At 34.7% G+C, this 18,741-nt stretch overlaps 1 protein-coding gene across 5 annotated transcripts in view; it reads right to left on the bottom strand.

The window, feature by feature from the left end:
• Syx1A (Syntaxin 1A) overlaps positions 1-18,741 on the bottom strand; it is a 259,380-nt gene that overhangs the window by 49,092 nt on the left and 191,547 nt on the right. For 3 of the 5 annotated variants that reach the window (XR_011334754.1, XM_069838803.1, XM_069838804.1), the window contains exon 8: positions 7,134-7,244. The exons of 1 other annotated variant lie outside the window; for it this stretch is intronic. Coding sequence is in view for 3 of the 4 variants with exons in the window: in XM_069838803.1 (XP_069694904.1) it covers positions 7,134-7,244 (111 nt within the window). In the remaining variant the exon portion in view is untranslated. Of the gene's footprint in view, positions 1-6,332; positions 6,444-7,133; positions 7,245-18,741 lie in introns of all 5 variants that reach the window. One more of the 5 variants, XM_069838805.1, reaches the window with a different exon arrangement.

The following is an 18,741-nucleotide window of genomic DNA, read 5'->3' as shown; positions in this document are numbered from 1 at the left end:
TCTAAAATGCAGACCAGTGTAATTTATTAGCACTTAAGAACTAAACTATTACTGTGCACTATGAGAAGTGTTATAATACAAGCGAAAATAATTTCGTCTTAAGAGAAATAGAAAATATTTACAAACAGCAAAGATATAACAAGTGTATCAATACTGGCAATAGAAATTAAGAAATACAGACATGCAACAATGAAAATGAACTCATGCTACCATGTCAACTATTTTTATTTCACTCATTAATTGCTTAAACAAGGAAAGAAGTGTCACACTATCTGCATTACTTACTACAACAATCGTAATTATTTTATTTAGAAGGCTTGCTGTTTTGTTGACAGAATTAAATTTCCAGAATTTATACATTGTTCGACTGAGAATTATTGTAGGAAAATTATACCAAATTATATAATTATCATTCAATTACATGATGTTCAAAATATAATGTAACTGAAATCATACACAATAACTGAGATATAAGAAAGCTTATGATAGACCTTCTAACATTGCAATCTGTGACTACCTTTTTACACATCAAGTGAATGTTATTTCTCAACCACTTGTTTACTCTTCAAGTTCTTACTTTGAAATCAGTGTCATTTAATAAATCCAGTAAACTCTTATACAGTAAATAACACTATTATCTTATTTCATTGTATAATAAAAATATTTTTTGTCAAGCCTTTTTAGCCATATTAAAGTAGTTATGGCACTATTATACATATTTTTAAGCACCACATGCCTAACAATCTTTGAGTTGGTTTTATTGCTATTACCGTATATACGCGTACTCTGCGCCATCGAATAATCCACGCACCATAATCTTAGGGGGCGGGGGGGGGGGAGACATAAAATTGCCTGTACTTTGTGATTCAAATAATATGCGTACCCCAGTTTTTCTTAGCTAATTCCAGAAAAAATATGCATGGAATATTTGCGTATATACGGTATTTCTTAATCATTGCAGGTGTCACTTATCTGTTCCTTAATCATTACAATGAAAGTTTAATTTAAAGCATTACAAAACTGAGCATAGGAAACAAATACAGTACCTACCTACATATTAACTAAAGTGAATTTATAGCAGTTTTGAACAAAAAACAATTCTATTATTGTACATTTCTCCCATTACAATGACATTTTCGGAATGGAATATCTTCGTACACTGATACTTGCAGTATATGAATGGCATAATCTGTTGGATTCATACAATTGTTTATCATAATTTATAAGGTCATCTATATCTGCATGTTTTTATTCAAGTCTTCTCCGTTCAGAAAATATTTTTACATAAACTTTTAATCTAATCCCTAAAATTCAACAACTACTAACCTTTCCTAAGGGCGACACCTGATTAACTACACTCGAATCCTGGCGAGTCCAAATGCAATTTGTGGTGGACAAAATACTGCTTGGGGCAGGTATTGAAGGGGTGTATTGCCATATTCCAGCATACTGTATCCGATTGAGCCACCCCCCAGATGCATCAGAAAGAATAATTTGCTGGGAAAAGACTATTTCCTTCACTGGCATCCTATCCTTACTAGTTGATCCTGAGTGACATTGTTAACCAATTTTTAACAGATCAACAAATATGTACTCAAACTGACATTTACAAAGCTATTTTCGTGCAGAAATTAATTTTTATCAATGCACCACCAGTCTATACTACACACTTCAGTCCCGCATGTGATTATGTTAAAAATCTGATAACAGTTACTTGAGTACCTACGGAAAATCGGAATGTAATGTGCAGGGAACGGATTTATATGGACTAAAAATATATGAAATATGTAAATATATATGTAGTTATTTTTACCAAAATATGGAATTAAATATGGATTTTTACCAAAATATGGAATTAAATATGGACTTAAAATTATAAAAAAATGACTATGTACGTTAAATATTGGTACATTTTAATCAAACTAAACAAAAAATATAATGGACGTACCTTATCTTCCAATGTAGTTTCAACAAAACACAATTTTTATTGTCTGTTACCATAACAATAGGTTACAAACATTTCTTTCAAGTGCTGAAAAGTGAATCTTCTTCTATTGTCTCTGAGGATAGATTTATACTGACTAAAAGAGCGTTCGACGTCACAAGAAGTAACTGGTACATAATTCAATTTCACAATGTCTGCTGGGGATAAGTCCAAGTTAATCTTCACTGTTGATTCACCACTCATCACAGCAACAACCTTTTGTAGTTCTTCATATCCAGGGTTTTTTGAAAGTACAGTGTCCACCTTAGCTCTTACTGCATCTGCAACTTTACCTCTACCACGATTCAGTTGTTCCACAGTACTATTTATAATTTCAAAACTTTCAGATAGTGAAAGGTGCCTATTTTGGAGACTTTTGAGCGTTTTTATGATGCATGAAAATGTATGCTGAATGTGAGCTAAGTCATTCTTCACACTTATGTCACAGGTAACTGTTTTCGCAGTATCAATTGAGACTGCATCTTCAGAGTCCAATGCAAGGAGAACATTGTTAATAGAGTCTATATGTTCGGCATAATATTCAACTGCTTCTAGCCATGTACCCCATCTAGTTAAAATTGGCTTTGGTGGCAATGGAATTTCAGGGTACATTTCTTTCAACACGTTAACTCTACTGGGAGCTTTGAGAAATACTTTTTTCACTGATGAAATCAACAAATCTACTTTAGGGAAATTGTCTCTGACCACTTCTGCCACACGATGAAATGCATGCGCCACACAAGTAAAATGAGTCAATTTAGGATATACAACAGATAATGCTTGTCCAGCTTTGACCATATAAGGGGCAGCATCGCTAATAAAGAATAACACATTATCGTACATAATACCCTTTGGCCACAGGATACCCATAGCTTCGTTGAACAGTTTAACTATAGTTTTGTTATTGCACTTTTCTAGAACATCACAATGTAAAAGAATTCGTTCAGAATATTGTTCACTTAACAAACCGATAACTACATTACCAACAAGTCTACCTTCTTTGTCGGGAGTCTCATCAATGGAAACCCAAATTGAACTATCTTTAATTTCATCTCTTATCTTCTGTATTGTCTCATCGTAGATGGATGGAGCATACGTCTTCCTAAGTGTTGACTCATCCGGGATTGTATGTTGAGTATATTTTTCAAGGAATTCCCTGAAGACCTTATTCTTTAGTTTGTAGAGAGGAATATCAGCAGAGATGAGAGAACGGCACAGGTCGATGTTAAACTCAGATCTTACATTCGATGTTGTTGGTTGTGTTAAAAACAATTGTCTCTGCTTGGAATTTAGTTGTTTGTTGGCCTGATGTTTACTAGTTGTAATGTGTTGTTGCACCAGGAACTTTTGTGTAGATGATACTGCACACTGACACAAATTACAAAATAATATTTTATTGTCAGTTGATAAACCATCTTCTTTAAATTCTGAAATGTAACTTGTTAGTTTTGATTTTAAATTGACTGAATGACGTACTTTTGGCATATTTACCGTCTTTATAGTATGATTTACAAAACTGAACCTATGTGTACTCTGACTGGCATTTAACTGTTGAGCTGCACAACTGAAGTCTGTTAAAAATTTTAAATTAAATTAATACAGTTTTGTAACTTACTTTCCCATTGTTGATAGGACTGCTAATTTTCAAATAACTCTGATGTTAAAGGGATTACTGAACATGTGTTTAAATCTCTATTGTTGAAATGTATTTTTAAAAGTTAATGGAATTTTGTTTTGTTTTATTGTTAAACCTAATATAATATGGACTGTTTTATATGAAATATGGAAAATATATGGAAATTAACGAAAATATGTACTAAACTCTAAAATATGGAAAAATATGGAAAATAAAAGTAGGATTTTTCAACCCTACACATTGTGAAACATAAAGATAATGCAAAATATAAATTATATTAGCTTTATAAGTAAATATGTATTTACATATAAATCCTTTCCCTGGTAATGTGCAATCAGCATTCAAAGGATTACCGAACCTATAACAGATCTGCCTACCCACTTCACTTGGTGATTCAGGACAGATGCAAGGACTGTAACTCATTTTCAAGTTTTACACCACTTCGGCAGGACACATTATGCATGATATGTATCTGTGAAGAATTGTCGTGTATTAGGGTGAGTGTATGTGTAAATGTTCGTGTAAGTGTAGTGTAAGGAATGGGTGAAGATGATAATGGTGAGGAAGGGAGAAGGGGAAACCCAGTACCAGAATGTAGCCTACTCCTGTTGAATAGCACCAAGGTGGCCGTCAGGCTTAATGTCCCCATCCGATGGATGAATCACTATCCACAGTGACATATGCCTTCTCTTCTTATGCACTGCTGAGAGATTTGGAATTTAACCCAGGCATATTGGTGCACAATCTTACATAAAAATTTTTGAACCTGCTGGGAATCGAACCTGGGCTGGTTACTCTGAAGGCAAGTATGCTACTACAGAGTGAACTTGGCAGATATCTTGAAAGATATGTAATCTTAATTTTGACATCACTTTTTCTGAATTGATCGAGGAAGAAAGAATCTATGCATATTTTATCGACGATAATGCCACTGCACTTAACAGAAATTATTCAATAACCACAATTCGTAATGTCTGGTGATTACATTTTGAGTCCAATATTATCTGATTTGAATCTGTGATTTTTATGTGTGAGGGGAAAATTTAGAAATGGTATGAGAATAATCCTTATTTCCTAGATTAACTTTAAACTATCTGGAGAGAAATGCTTAATCACAAAAACTGGGCTACAATGCATGCACGGTTGTCCTATGACAGACTCCAGCCAGTGGGAAGCAGTTAAGCAGAAAACTATGTTATTCATTTTTTGTTTCCTGAGGAAGCCTATGAATTGCATCTTCTTCTTGCAGTCTGGCCTTAATGCCATCCGTCCACATTAATTTTATACCTCAACAGCAAGTTCTAAGAAAAGTAATGACAATGTTACATGTAAAACCTGCAATGATATTGGGCTAGCAATTGAACCATTCTGCTTATAATAAACGTATTACCAGTGAAGACGAAGTAAAGATGACCATACCAGTGCAAGTTGCAGGAACCACCACCTATCATCTTATTTTTATCTACGAGTATTTAAAGCACATGGCAAACTGTGAGTAAATGACATAATACACTATCTGGTTAAAAATACACATAAACAGGCACAAACTAGTAAACTGAAAAAGTAATATTGTGAAAATAATAGAAGTCATTTCTGCATTGTTTGATCAGAAAGAACTCAATCTTATGATTATGGTTTAACAGTAGTTATGTGATTTAAATTAGTTCTTTATTGGCTTCAGTGTATGAGAATTTATTATGTAATAATGAGAACTATAGAGTAATATTAAAATCAATTAATAGGTAATTGTTTTTTCATTATCATTACTAACAGTGGCGCAGCGTCAATGTAAGCTAAAAAGCTCAGCTTCCCCGTTGATAATAATTTCATAATAAACCTGCAGTCTATGGACAAAATTATTTATTAATTTTAATAGAATTTATATTTACGCGTTAAATATTGTGATGCAGCAGCTCAGGATGATTTGTGATGCAGCAGTAAACAAGAAGCCTGCACACACCAGCTTCCAAGCAGACTGGTTTCTTACACTCATTCTTCTGTGTAACCCACCCCGCAGATTTTCCATCCCTTTCTAACTAAACTACCCTGGTCGCAAGGCTCTCAAGAAGCTAGCTTTGACATTGAAAATAAGTAGTTTCCGAGTTATCCCTCTTCGTCAGTTGTGATCAGTTGAAGTGTTAGTGTGCATTGTGGCTGATATAATAAATAATGAGTGAAATAACAGTTCCTGACACTAATTTACTTGAATTTTTTTGGGACAATTCTAATATTAAGACTGACTTACGAACAAAAGTGTGATCTAAAAAACAAATGACCGACTCCCTTGCTGTCAATGAAGGACACAACCAAAAGACAGATGCATACGTAATGATACTAATACTGTATCTATTGACCGTTAATATTGTGATTCCTCTATGAGGAGGGAGTGAGCTAATGTTATACTATACGTGTCTATTTGTTAAGAGATATGTGTGAACCGTGAAATCATATTTTACTATGTACCATTTGAGGTCATGCCTTATTGGTGTTACTTACGAGGTTCCAACCAATCTTCGACTGCTGACTTGACACTGACTACTATTTATTTTAAGACTATATTTTTGTAATACGTTTTCTCATATTTCATGAAAGACAACTTGAATTAGCTTCCCCTGCTCAAAATTTCATGCTACGCCACTGATTACTAATGTTAACCAAAGTCATGCAAATAAACTATAAACAGCAAGTATTACCAGATTACTAACACATTACCTTGCGAGCCTTTCTCTGGTAGTCCTCGGCTATAAGAAGGTTTCCACGAGCAGATTCTACAGCATCGCCCGACGATGCTACATGGTGCTCAATCCTGTCAACCAACTCACCCTGGGGAATGCTCCACGAGCAGTGCCAGTATTGGGGGGAGTCAGAAAATGAATAGGAGCGTGGGAAAGACGTTTTGTTCAAATTAGGATGAATGAGACAGGAATTTCGTATTTTTGGAGTAATGCAGCATTGTGACAACAATAGCAAGCGTGTTTAATAAGCACAGTTGCCAAAATTAAGACATATATGACCACAGACATGTATGCAAATAATCCATATAAAACCACACAGCAATATTAAAACACGCACCCACCCATACACACACACACACACAGAAGATATATAGTAGTTAGCAGCATATAGAGAACAAATATTAAACCCATGTTACAACCATCAGCACAGAAAATGACATAGGCACCACCACCGTCATTATAGCCACGGTGTTCATGTACCGAGCCACACAAGAGAAGTCCAACACCCATGTGAATGCACAGTGATTAGGAGACAAGAATGACAATGTAGTCGCACCACCAAAAGCCAGTAGGATGTTGGGTAGGAATAGGGAGCAAGTTAGAAAATTAAGTGAAATAATGTTGAGGACAAAATTGCAGCACAAAAAAGGTTGAAGAATATTGGAAGGTTTTGGTTTATTGGTAAGGAGGATATTATAAAAAAAATGGGGAGAAAAATAATATGATTAGCTATGTACACCCAAGTGCACATGATCTTAATACTTATGGTATGACTTACCCGCCTAGCTTTACTCTGATACTTGAGTGCCTTCTTGGTATCTTGCGTGGCGGTCTGGACATAGTCCACTGCGTGTTCTACGTGATACTCGATACGATCTATCATTTCCCCCTACAACGGACAGCCCAGCAAAAGAGAGAGAACAAACGGGACAAACCCTTACTGTTAGTCAGAAGAGAGCAATTAGAAGAGTTCTTGTGCACCCATGCTAAGGAGAGAAGCAAGTATTAGGTATTCATCATGCAATGTAACAACATGATTGTGTTCAGATCACGACAATTTAATTCAGGCTGTAGTTTCTTAAACAGACCTGCTTTCACAGACTACTGAAGTATATTTGTAAGAAATATCCCTACCATAAAGCAACAAGGAACTCTGGAAATATTTACAAAGACACGTGACAATAATTGTTATATAATAATTAAATCCTCTGGGACAAACGTTTTTCTACTGTTACCAAATTGTCGGTCTCATTTATTAGTTTATTCTACATAACAGAAAAAAGTCAAGAAAATCGTCTAATGTTTGCAGCAGGGTGTCATTGTGTGTCTTTTAGTTTCCAAAGAAAGACTAATTTACTCTTTAACTAAGTATTCATGTGCATAATTTTCGGATAAACTGACTTGTAAATGAACAAAATCCGAGCAACAGCTTAGCAGAACTCACAACCACTTTTTAGGTATAAGGGAAAAAGAATTTTGCAGCATTAAGATATTTTCTCTTCATTCTTCGTATGAAAAAATTAAAAATGAGCATGTAGAGTAACTTACTCTAATTTGTGACTTATATAGCCTAGGTACTGAATTGCATTTAAAAAGTTCAGATTCATTTCTGTTTACATGTAACACATACAGTACCGGTATTTCATATGTTCATTACAATATGGTACTACACCTTAGAGTAATTTAAGGGGATCCGATAGGCAAAAATTCTTGAAAAACTTTTTTTTTCGATTTTTATGCTATATAATTATGTATTCTTTTCTGTTTAATTTGACATATATATCATTATTCTATCTTCCCAATGACTATTTCTATAACAAGTGTGAATGCACAGTAAGTTTAGTGAATAACTAATTGCTACTTATTTTTTTTTCTCTATTACAGTATTCAATATATATGAAAAAAAAAAAAAAAGGTTTAATATTTTGAATGAAAATAAAAGTTTTGATATTTTGAATTATTTGAACGTTTTTCTGTAAGTTTGTTTTTTTTTCTTACAAAATGCAGTTTTTTTCAGCTTCTATTACAGATAGGACTTTCAAATTTTCAGAGCATGTTGCCACAAGACTTGTCCCTAATTTAAAATGAGATTTTCAATAAATCTAAATTATGAAAAAAATTATGTACTGGTATATATTGAAAATTGTAGTTAAAATTTGGACTGGAACAAAAAAAATTATATTTAATGTACTATGCACTTTTCCTTCAATTGGCTGTGTTAAATTCAGGTCAGTATATGTAACAATAACGTGTAAAAAAATCAAGTGCCTACTAGCAGTTTCTGAGAAAAGCTTCATGAAAAATAATGATTTTAACATAGCCGAGATAGAACGTACCGGATCCCCTTAAGTGATATCTATTAGTTACTGTAAGGACTACATTAAATAACACCAGAAAATCAAGAACAATAAATGAATTCATTCATTTATGGTTCTCTGCCGAAGGGCAGATCTTTCATTGCAAACCCAGCATTCTCCAATCTTCCCTATTTTTCGCCTTCCTCTTAGTCTCCGCATATAAGCCAACAAATTAACATTCATTACTAAAGTTATGAACGAAAGTCTGACTGTAAGATTATTTACAGACACAAATGCAAGATAATCTAGTCAACAGTTGATCATGCTTATTTTCGTGTACGAGTGCTCAACTGATCTCATGTATTAATGTGAACAGGTGTCAAGTCATACAGTAGCTGCATATTTTTAATATTTTTGGTTCATATGAGAATCTGAAACACACTAAACAGTTTCGATCTGAACACAACCATAAACATCCCCGTATATTTTACAGTGATATGGATTAAGACAAAGTAATTTTACGTAGCATTCATAGTATCATAAAATGCACCACAAAATATCGACACGATTAAACAATAGAACTTCGTTCTTTGTCAACTTCAAACATTTCTGAAGTTTTCCGTGAGTTTGTTTCCTACAATTAATTATTCTTCACAACTGTTAAAAGGCTGAATAAAACAAGGTGAGGTCCAGAACGTATTTTCTTTCATACAGAACATAACATGCTGCTGGAAAAGGGAATGGGAAACAGATGCTTATATTTTAAACTTATCACACACTGGACAATACATTTTTATGACGTAACTATTCTACATTCCACAGGAATCGTTAATCACAGTCGAGAATTAGAATTATCAAGGATTTTTATCAATTAGAATGATCCTAAAACATGCTAAATTAATATTCGAGAGGCAAGAGCATTAAAATGAAAATACTGAAAAGAATTTAAGAATTTTTATGGTTATAACATATACATGAAACAAATGATTAGTGCACGTAAAACTAAACAATTGGAAACTACATGGTGAGTCATTGAAGTGTGAACCACCGCATATTGTTTGTGCTGCCATTGAGCACATAGGCTTGCAGTCGAGGTCCCTGGTGAGAGGAGTTTATGTAGCTGCAGAGTGTATTGTTTTCTACTGAGCGACGTGTATTTTTTTCATGATTCATATATATCAACATAGCATCAAGTTTAAACTCAATATGAAGAAAGATTTCCAGGTCATACAACAAGCCATGTCCTTTATAATACATTTCAGGCGATGTGAAGCGCTGTGGTTAAGAAACGAAAGAGACAGTATAAGTTTCTCGCTGAAGAAACATTACGTGATAATGGTTATTGCTTGGAACATTCTCCTGCTAAGGTTCTTGCCGAAGAAACATTAGGTGGTAATGGTTATCGCTTGGAACATTCTCCTGCTAAGGTTCTTGTGGAAGAAACATTAGGTGATAATGGTTATCGCTTGGAACATTCTCCTGCTAAGGTTCTTGCTGAAGAAACATTAGGTGATAATGGTTATCGCTTGGAACATTCTCCTGCTAAGGTTCTTGCTGAAGAAACATTAGGTGATAATGGTTATCGCTTGGAACATTCTCCTGCTAAGGTTCTTGTTGAAGAAACATTAGGTGATAATGGTTATCGCTTGGAACATTCTCCTGCTAAGGTTCTTGCTGAAGAAACATTAGGTGATAATGGTTATCGCTTGGAACATTCTCCTACTAAGGTTCTTGCTGAAGAAACATTAGGTGATAATGGTTATCACTTGGAACATTCTCCTGCTAAGGTTCTTGCTGAAGAAACATTAGGTGATAATGGTTATCACTTGGAACATTCTCCTCCTAAGGTTCTTGCTGAAGAAACATTAGGTGATAATGGTTATCGCTTGGAACATTCTCCTGCTAAGGTTCTTGCTGAAGAAACATTAGGTGATAATGGTTATCACTTGGAACATTCTCCTACTAAGGTTCTTGCTGAAGAAACATTAGGTGATAATGGTTATCACTTGGAACATTCTCCTGCTAAGGTTCTTGCTGAAGAAGCATTAGGTGATAATGATTATCGCTTGGAACATTCTCCTGCTAAGGTTCTTGCCGAAGAAACATTAGGTGATAATGGTTATCACTTGGAACATTCTCCTGCTAAGGTTCTTGCTGAAGAAACATTAGGTGATAATGGTTATCACTTGGAACATTCTCCTGCTAAGGTTCTTGCTGAAGAAGCATTAGGTGATAATGGTTATCGCTTGGAACATTCTCCTACTAAGGTTCTTGCTGAAGAAACATTAGGTGATAATGGTTATCACTTGGAACATTCTCCTGCTAAGGTTCTTGCTGAAGAAACATTAGGTGATAATGGTTATCACTTGGAACATTCTCCTCCTAAGGTTCTTGCTGAAGAAACATTAGGTGATAATGGTTATCGCTTGGAACATTCTCCTGCTAAGGTTCTTGCTGAAGAAACATTAGGTGATAATGGTTATCACTTGGAACATTCTCCTACTAAGGTTCTTGCTGAAGAAACATTAGGTGATAATGGTTATCACTTGGAACATTCTCCTGCTAAGGTTCTTGCTGAAGAAGCATTAGGTGATAATGATTATCGCTTGGAACATTCTCCTGCTAAGGTTCTTGCCGAAGAAACATTAGGTGATAATGGTTATCACTTGGAACATTCTCCTGCTAAGGTTCTTGCTGAAGAAACATTAGGTGATAATGGTTATCACTTGGAACATTCTCCTGCTAAGGTTCTTGCTGAAGAAGCATTAGGTGATAATGGTTATCGCTTGGAACATTCTCCTGCTAAGGTTCTTGCCGAAGAAACATTAGGTGATAATGGTTATCGCTTGGAACATTCTCCTGCTAAGGTTCTTGCTGAAGAAGCATTAGGTAATAATGGTTATCGCTTGGAACATTCTCCTGCTAAGGTTCTTGCCGAAGAAACATTAGGTGATAATGGTTATCACTTGGAACATTCTCCTGCTAAGGTTCTTGCCGAAGAAACATTAGGTGATAATGGTTATCACTTGGAACATTCTCCTGCTAAGGTTCTTGCTGAAGAAACATTAAGTGATAATGGCTATCGCTTGGAACATTCTCCTACTAAGGTTCTTGCTGAAGAAACATTAGGTGATAATGGTTATCGCTTGGAACATTCTCCTACTAAGGTTCTTGCTGAAGAAATATTAGGTAATATTGGTTATCACTTGGAACATTCTCCTACTAAGGTTCTTGCTGAAGAAACATTATGCGATATTGGTTATTGCTTGGAACATTCTCCTGCCAAGCTTCTCGCTGAAGAAACATTAGGTGATATTGGTTATCACTTGGAAAATTCTCCTGCTAAGATTAATGCTGTATAAAATAACTATGACATGTTGAAACCAAGTAATCCTGTATGCTGGCGCACATTCTGAATAATGTACACAACAGAGAAATAGACACAGATTTAATATCCATTTCAGACAAGGCTTGGTTCCACTTCTATGGATATGTAAATATCTAATATTCATGAAGTGCACCTCCACGATCACATAAGAATCACAGGATAAATTTTTTATGAGACAACAGCTGATGTCCACACAAATGTATGTCAATATGATTTTGCACCCCACTTTTAGAGAATTAACCGAGTTTGCCTTTTACCAACAGCATTCTTTCACAGCTCATATAGCCAAATTAAGCGAGTGTTCAACCAGGGGAGTTATTAGTAATAGGGATGTGCTTCCATCTAGCCTCTGACCTAGCCCTAAATTAAAAGATGCCCTTACAAGACAAACCAACACATCCTGGAAGATCTGAAACTTAATATCTGTCAGGGGATTGTCACTATTTCTCAACGAGAACTATGAATGATGGATGGTTTCTTAAAAGTGCCAAAAATGTGTGATCGATGAAGGTGGCCAGTTTTAGCACCTCCTTTCATAGAATAACTTACTGCTTCCCTTCCATAACTATATGCATCACATGGCAACAAGTGTCATTCCCAATGGTGCAGCACAATCGTTCACACTTCAACAACTATCTCTGTACATGCATGTTTAAAATTGACACTCTACAGAATGGAAAGAAAATGGAATTTTAAATGTTTAATAATAGGAAGTCGCACCAATGTGCATTAAAATAGAATTCTGAATGATAACTACAACAATGCAATGGAACAACAGCTCTAGTGGAGTTTTCGCTTTAAAAAAATTAAGGAAAGATAGGTATCGGTTCTAGTTTCTTATTACCAATGGATTCTAATGGTGTTGTCTAAACTAAGGCAGGCATTTCAGTGATGCAAGATACAAAAAAAAAAAAAGGAACCTCTGAAGAAAACAAAACATTTTAAGACAGAGACATTTACTTGAATGCTACTAAATATACCATTATCTTAAACATGGAAATAGTTAATGTTTCATGTGTTAACACAGATATTTAAACACTACTAATAATTTGGTTGCAATGGCTATGTATGTGACATTGTTTAAAATGAAATACTAATAAAAATATAACTTATAATTTGGTTAATAAATACACCATCATTATTCATAGTAGCCAAGCTTTTCATGCAAATTGTGTACTGAAGACTGCAAAATGAATGTTCTGAGGAAGATAAAGCACACATCTTCATTAACTAACTTAAAAAAAGTTTGTTGTGAACTTTCAATGTGCAGAGACTAGTCAGTTTACAAGTAAAGAACAATGAACACTGCATTTGATGTGTTGCACTTCACAGTTTTGTAAGTGTAACAATTCAATGTGTTGTACTTTCATAAACCTTCAAGCCTACATGTTCTGCACATTATTATGTACAATTTGATAAAACAGGCGAGATTCAGGATTCTAATTATAATATCCTGGCACATTATCTACTTCTGTAAAAACAAAACTTTGCAGAAAAAGACAAACTGATGAAAGATATCGATGATGCCTATAATTGCACACACTTTCATTGTACATCAACAGACTATCTGAACAGTCATGTTACGAAAACTTCCTCAAACGAACTATGACAAAACTTTTACGGTGTTAAACTAGTTTTGCATCATGCACGAGCTGTGGTCAAGTCTTTTATGTTGTAACACTTTTGTTGATCCAAGTATATTTTCGTAGTTAGTTATTACAGTCAAAAATACTTTCAAAGCCAGACTGTCTCTACTGTTTCATTTTACGTTACTTGTTAGGTGAAATAAAAAATTTGTAACAATAAAAATAAAAACGCCCAAGTTATTGCAAGTCACGTTATTTCCTTATTCAAACTTCTCATTAGTCCTGCACAACAGCAGTCCTCTCAGCACCCAGCAGCTGAGAAACAAAGTGCATTGGGAGCATTTGCTTCCAGTGAGGAATTTATGTATACTGAAAACCACAAAGGGTCGATTTCTAAAACGCGTTTGGGCTTATAAAACGAGGTCTTTTTCATTTTTCTGAGCCATGGCTCGAAACCATGGTCTGAAGCAGAGACCACGCCTGGGGCAGGTTTAAAACCACGGCTTCATGTATACAAGACGGAGGAAGTAGATCAGTTGGATGACTATGAAAGGAAAGTTTGTGATTACAAATATTTAATCTCGGATTAGAGTGATGAGAGACAGGAATAATCCTTTGTAACTATATAATGACGACAATTTCATGCGAATATTTTCAATTTTCGAAGGAATAAACGCAAAATTTAGCAAGAATGCTAAATAATAATCTGCAACGAAATGCAAGAGGCGCCAGGTTGACAAGTTTTTTACACCTTCTTGTTGCTTTGAGGGAAGTAAGATATAGGCCTGATATTTTATACTAATTACACCTTTATGACTATAAGACGATGCAAGTTAATTCTTAGTCTTTACAGTAGTTCTGGACATTTTATTTAATACTCGAATATGATATGGGCCTACAAGAATATGTATGAAGCAAGCGTAATTTTGTCTCCTTATTTTAAGTATTATGCTACTGCGGCTTTCCACGTAGTAGGCCTATTATATGTGAAAATAGAACCATATAATATTTTAGTTTCAATTGCAACTTTAATCCAGTTAATATTTAGGTTATTGATTCGTTAGACCCGGGTTTTCAGGTAGTTAATGTTGGCAGTAGCTATGAACAAATGATAAACTACAACATAAACGTTCGAATTGTGCTAATTATTTAGGAAATATAATTCTGGTACCTAAAAATCAGTTCTCTATAATTAATGCTAGTATTTTATGCACATATATTCTGTAAATTAGCAAATATAACAATATCTTAGCTGAGAACAAAAGAATGTGACTTACTGGAATTCAATAAAAATATTAATCCAGGTGTTCATTTCTTTCTAATATCGACTGTTTACAAGAATAGAAATCGATTCTTAGCTGTGTTGCCATATATAAAACACACGAACCTCGGTTTCTTCTCAAGCCGCGTCTCGACTTCGTTTTAGAAATCGCATAAGGATTCAGACCTTGATCGCGGTTTAAAAGCCGAGGTTCGGAACCAGGATTTCGTCCGTGTTTTAGAAATCGACCCAAAGAGTGCATCTCTTCCTTAACAGCTTTCCACACTGAAACCACAGGTTTAAATGTCAATGGTAATTAAATTAAAATTAATTTAAAATTGCTTACATTTCATTGAGTCAAGTTAATTCAGATGTACAGTATTGTCATTCAATGAAAAATCTCGGAAATGAAATAGTTTGAATAAAAGTGAATATGTCCAAACTGGCAATGATAACCTCTCGTCTAAAATTCCCCCCCCCCCCCCAAATTTTAGAGGAAACACACATATTGTACCTCTCGAACTGTAGTTCAGCATAGTCTTAGACCTGTACCAAGAGAATCAGTTTCTCGCTCCAAAACTAGGAACTGACATGTTTTCGCACTCAAGTTCAATTGCTGTTTGTGAATGTAAATAAGACCAATGAGAAGTTTCGAGTTGATACACATTTCATGCAGTAACTGCTCTATGTAAATTTTCAAATCATTAACACTACTCTCGTCCATACTTTACTCTCCTTACCATTTCAGAAACGTCTGCAATATGTCCTAGCCTACATCAGAAAAGAAAATTGCTTAATAATTTGTGTATTTATAATCAAAAGAAATTTAATAGAAGAGGAATGAGCCAGGATGAATGTACAGAACTCTTAAAGAATGGCGATAACTTTGGAAGAGCAAGTGAAATAATCCAACATAGTTTATCATTTCCGATGAAATGAAAGTCAAGGCAGGAAGTTGGGCCCAACTTCATTCTTTATCGTTTTCCCATATTTGAAGTTTAAGCAGGATCCTGTGAAATGAGAACTGAGAGTGACCTTTCCAAATATAATTCCACATTCAAGATTACGAAGTAAATAATAATTTATTGATGCAAATGATACATGGCAAGAAAACATGTTGAGAGACTATAAGAGGACGGAACAGGAGTATCTCTCATGAAGATACAAGTAAGTGAACTTCTTTGTGTAAATTTGTATTCCTAGAAGCATTTCCTTGAACAATGCCACAGACAAATGCAATTCAGTAATTTCCTTACGAGTCCTTGAAGATATGCTATATAAATTAATGAACAGCACACTCAACTCTTATCTGTAATGCATTTGTTTATCAAAGTATTGCTTAATTAATTGTTTGACACTCCCGTCAACGTGCAATCACTCATGAGTATGTTTACAATCGTTTGGCCAGATTCCGTTTCCAGGATCCTACTTACAACCTTCGTGTTAATTCATAATGCAAGCACGTAGTTAGTTTCCATGATTAAAAAAGACCGTGTAATGCTTCAGTTATTCAAACAATCAGACCAATATGAATTTAAGCAATTAGCCATTATAACACAAAATGAGTAACATGTATTGTGTACTTTTATGTCAAAAGTGTCCTCTAAAATTATGGGAAACGTCAAAGAGTTCTGGAGTGTTAATGACAAGCATTTGCACAGCAGTCGACGTTAGAATGAAAGAGCACTCGCAAAGAAATTCTTTTATTAAATACTTTATGTAATGTAGTTGCAGTTACAGTTTTTTAATTCGGAGATTTATTTTTTTTATTTTCCTATCATTTTTTAAATGAAGTAAAATAAAATGAAGGACGAGCGAAATGAAAATTGTACTATCACTACATTTTACAGTAATTTCTCTATATCCCAAGCATGATCAGAACATCTCCCCATAGCTAACAATACTTAATTTTGTTGATAAGAAGTCATTCTCATTTATGTGATGTTACAGTGAAGAACATATGAATTTACCAGTCTACATAACTTGGTCTTAGTGTTGCATTAATACCACTGAAGACTGCACGCTTAAAACACTATCTTCAACTCAAGCAGTTCATATATTGTTAGCAAAACAAATGAATCTGTACCTTTTGAGTGCCAGTGTCTTTTTTATAACTACCTCACATCCCATTTTCTGCTCACTTACAGCTTTTCATATTCTCATCAAATTATCCAAAGTACATCCTCAAATATCTAGTAATTAAATAAGTCATTAAAGTTGCCGACATGTATGTACAAGGTAATTTACAAATATCGGTTGTCACATTCGCTTATTTTCATTGTTGCCAATAAAACTCGATCCTTTACTCTACAAGACTTAGCTACGATGAGTATTGCTAGCGATAAGTTTCACTATCAGCCCAGAATAAACTGGCTCCTACATAAACAAAGAATTTTACGTAAATACGTACAACTCTAATTCCGTTATAAAGGGGAAAATTTCGTAATCCTGCGTGGGATATAATTCTGGCTTATCTATACTAAATCAATTTAAATCACTTGTTACGAGATGCATGAATATATCCAATTTTAAAATATTTATATGGAATTAGCCTGCACTATTCAGCTCACTAACTGTGCTTACTACAAAGCATAATGCAAGCAAGAATATTCCAAGAAAAAAGTAGATTTAATTGTGAAATTGGACTCTTTTCTTCTGTGCTCTTCCATCCACGTTCGGTGATTGTTTGATTCGGTTAGTAGTTTATCATTATCTACTAATTAACTGTATTTACAGACAGTTTAGCTTATCATATTTTATATTTCAGATTATGCAAAGAAATTTTTAAAGGCAAGAAGATTTATGGTTTCTACATGGAAAGTGAATAACAGAATTAAAAGCAGTGTACCTTATGGGAGGGAAGTGTGACACTGAAATACTTCAAAGCATTACAATTAAATAATTAAAGCAATACAACTACAATCTACTGTTCTACGTGATTTGCATCTAATTTGCAGAGTGATTGTCAAGTTGGTAGGCTATACATTCCGCCCATATTTCTATACTAACATTATAGTTTCACTTAACACTTCTAATGTGGCACATACTGTATTGACTGTGAAATTACTATGTCTTAATAAGCACGATAATAATTATGTAAATATAATTAAAATATAGAAATTCTTTTAAAAGGGAATCAACGTTTAGTTAGCATACAGCCATACATGTTTATATGATGCGGCGTGGGGACTACTGAACCCAGACAAAGGTCGAAATTTCATGAGAATTTTTTCCACCAATGAAGTCTCGAACAGCACTCATCGCATGATACCAGTCCAAGACATGATGCCTTAAACCACGCAGGTATTAGAACACTAATTTCATTAATTTTCAATGAAGCTCGTCATATTGTGTGAAGCTGACAATTACTACTTTCATCTTCTTTCAATAAAAGGCAGTGAAGTTACGTAGGCTCAGACGTCAGATCAGCCTGGCGTAACAAGCTCAACAGAGTAGGCGACCTCCTGGTCTTACCCTGATCATGGAACCTGCATGAAGTTCCAAAACGTTGGAAATGTCAAGTTCCAGCACACGGTGGATTATTATTTTTTTTTATTATTTTAGTAGGTTATTTTACGACGCTTTATCAACAGCTTAGGTTATTTAGCATCTGAATGAGATGAAGGTGATAATGCTAGTGAAATGAGTCCGGAGTCCAGCACCGAAAGTTACCCAGCATTTGCTCATATTGGGTTGAGGGAAAACCTCGGAAAAAACCTCAACCAGGTAATTTGCCCCGACCGGGAATCGAACCCAGGCCATCTGGTTTCACTGCCAGACGCGCTGACCGTTACTCCACAGGTGTGGACTCGGTGGATTATCCAGAAGTCGAATTTCAATCACATTCACCGTGA

Source organism: Periplaneta americana, chromosome 11 (genome assembly GCF_040183065.1).
Source record: "Periplaneta americana isolate PAMFEO1 chromosome 11, P.americana_PAMFEO1_priV1, whole genome shotgun sequence".
Taxonomy (NCBI): domain Eukaryota; kingdom Metazoa; phylum Arthropoda; class Insecta; order Blattodea; family Blattidae; genus Periplaneta; species Periplaneta americana.
The sequence above is the reverse complement of the archived record's forward strand: the minus strand, read 5'-3'. Positions and strand labels throughout refer to the sequence as shown.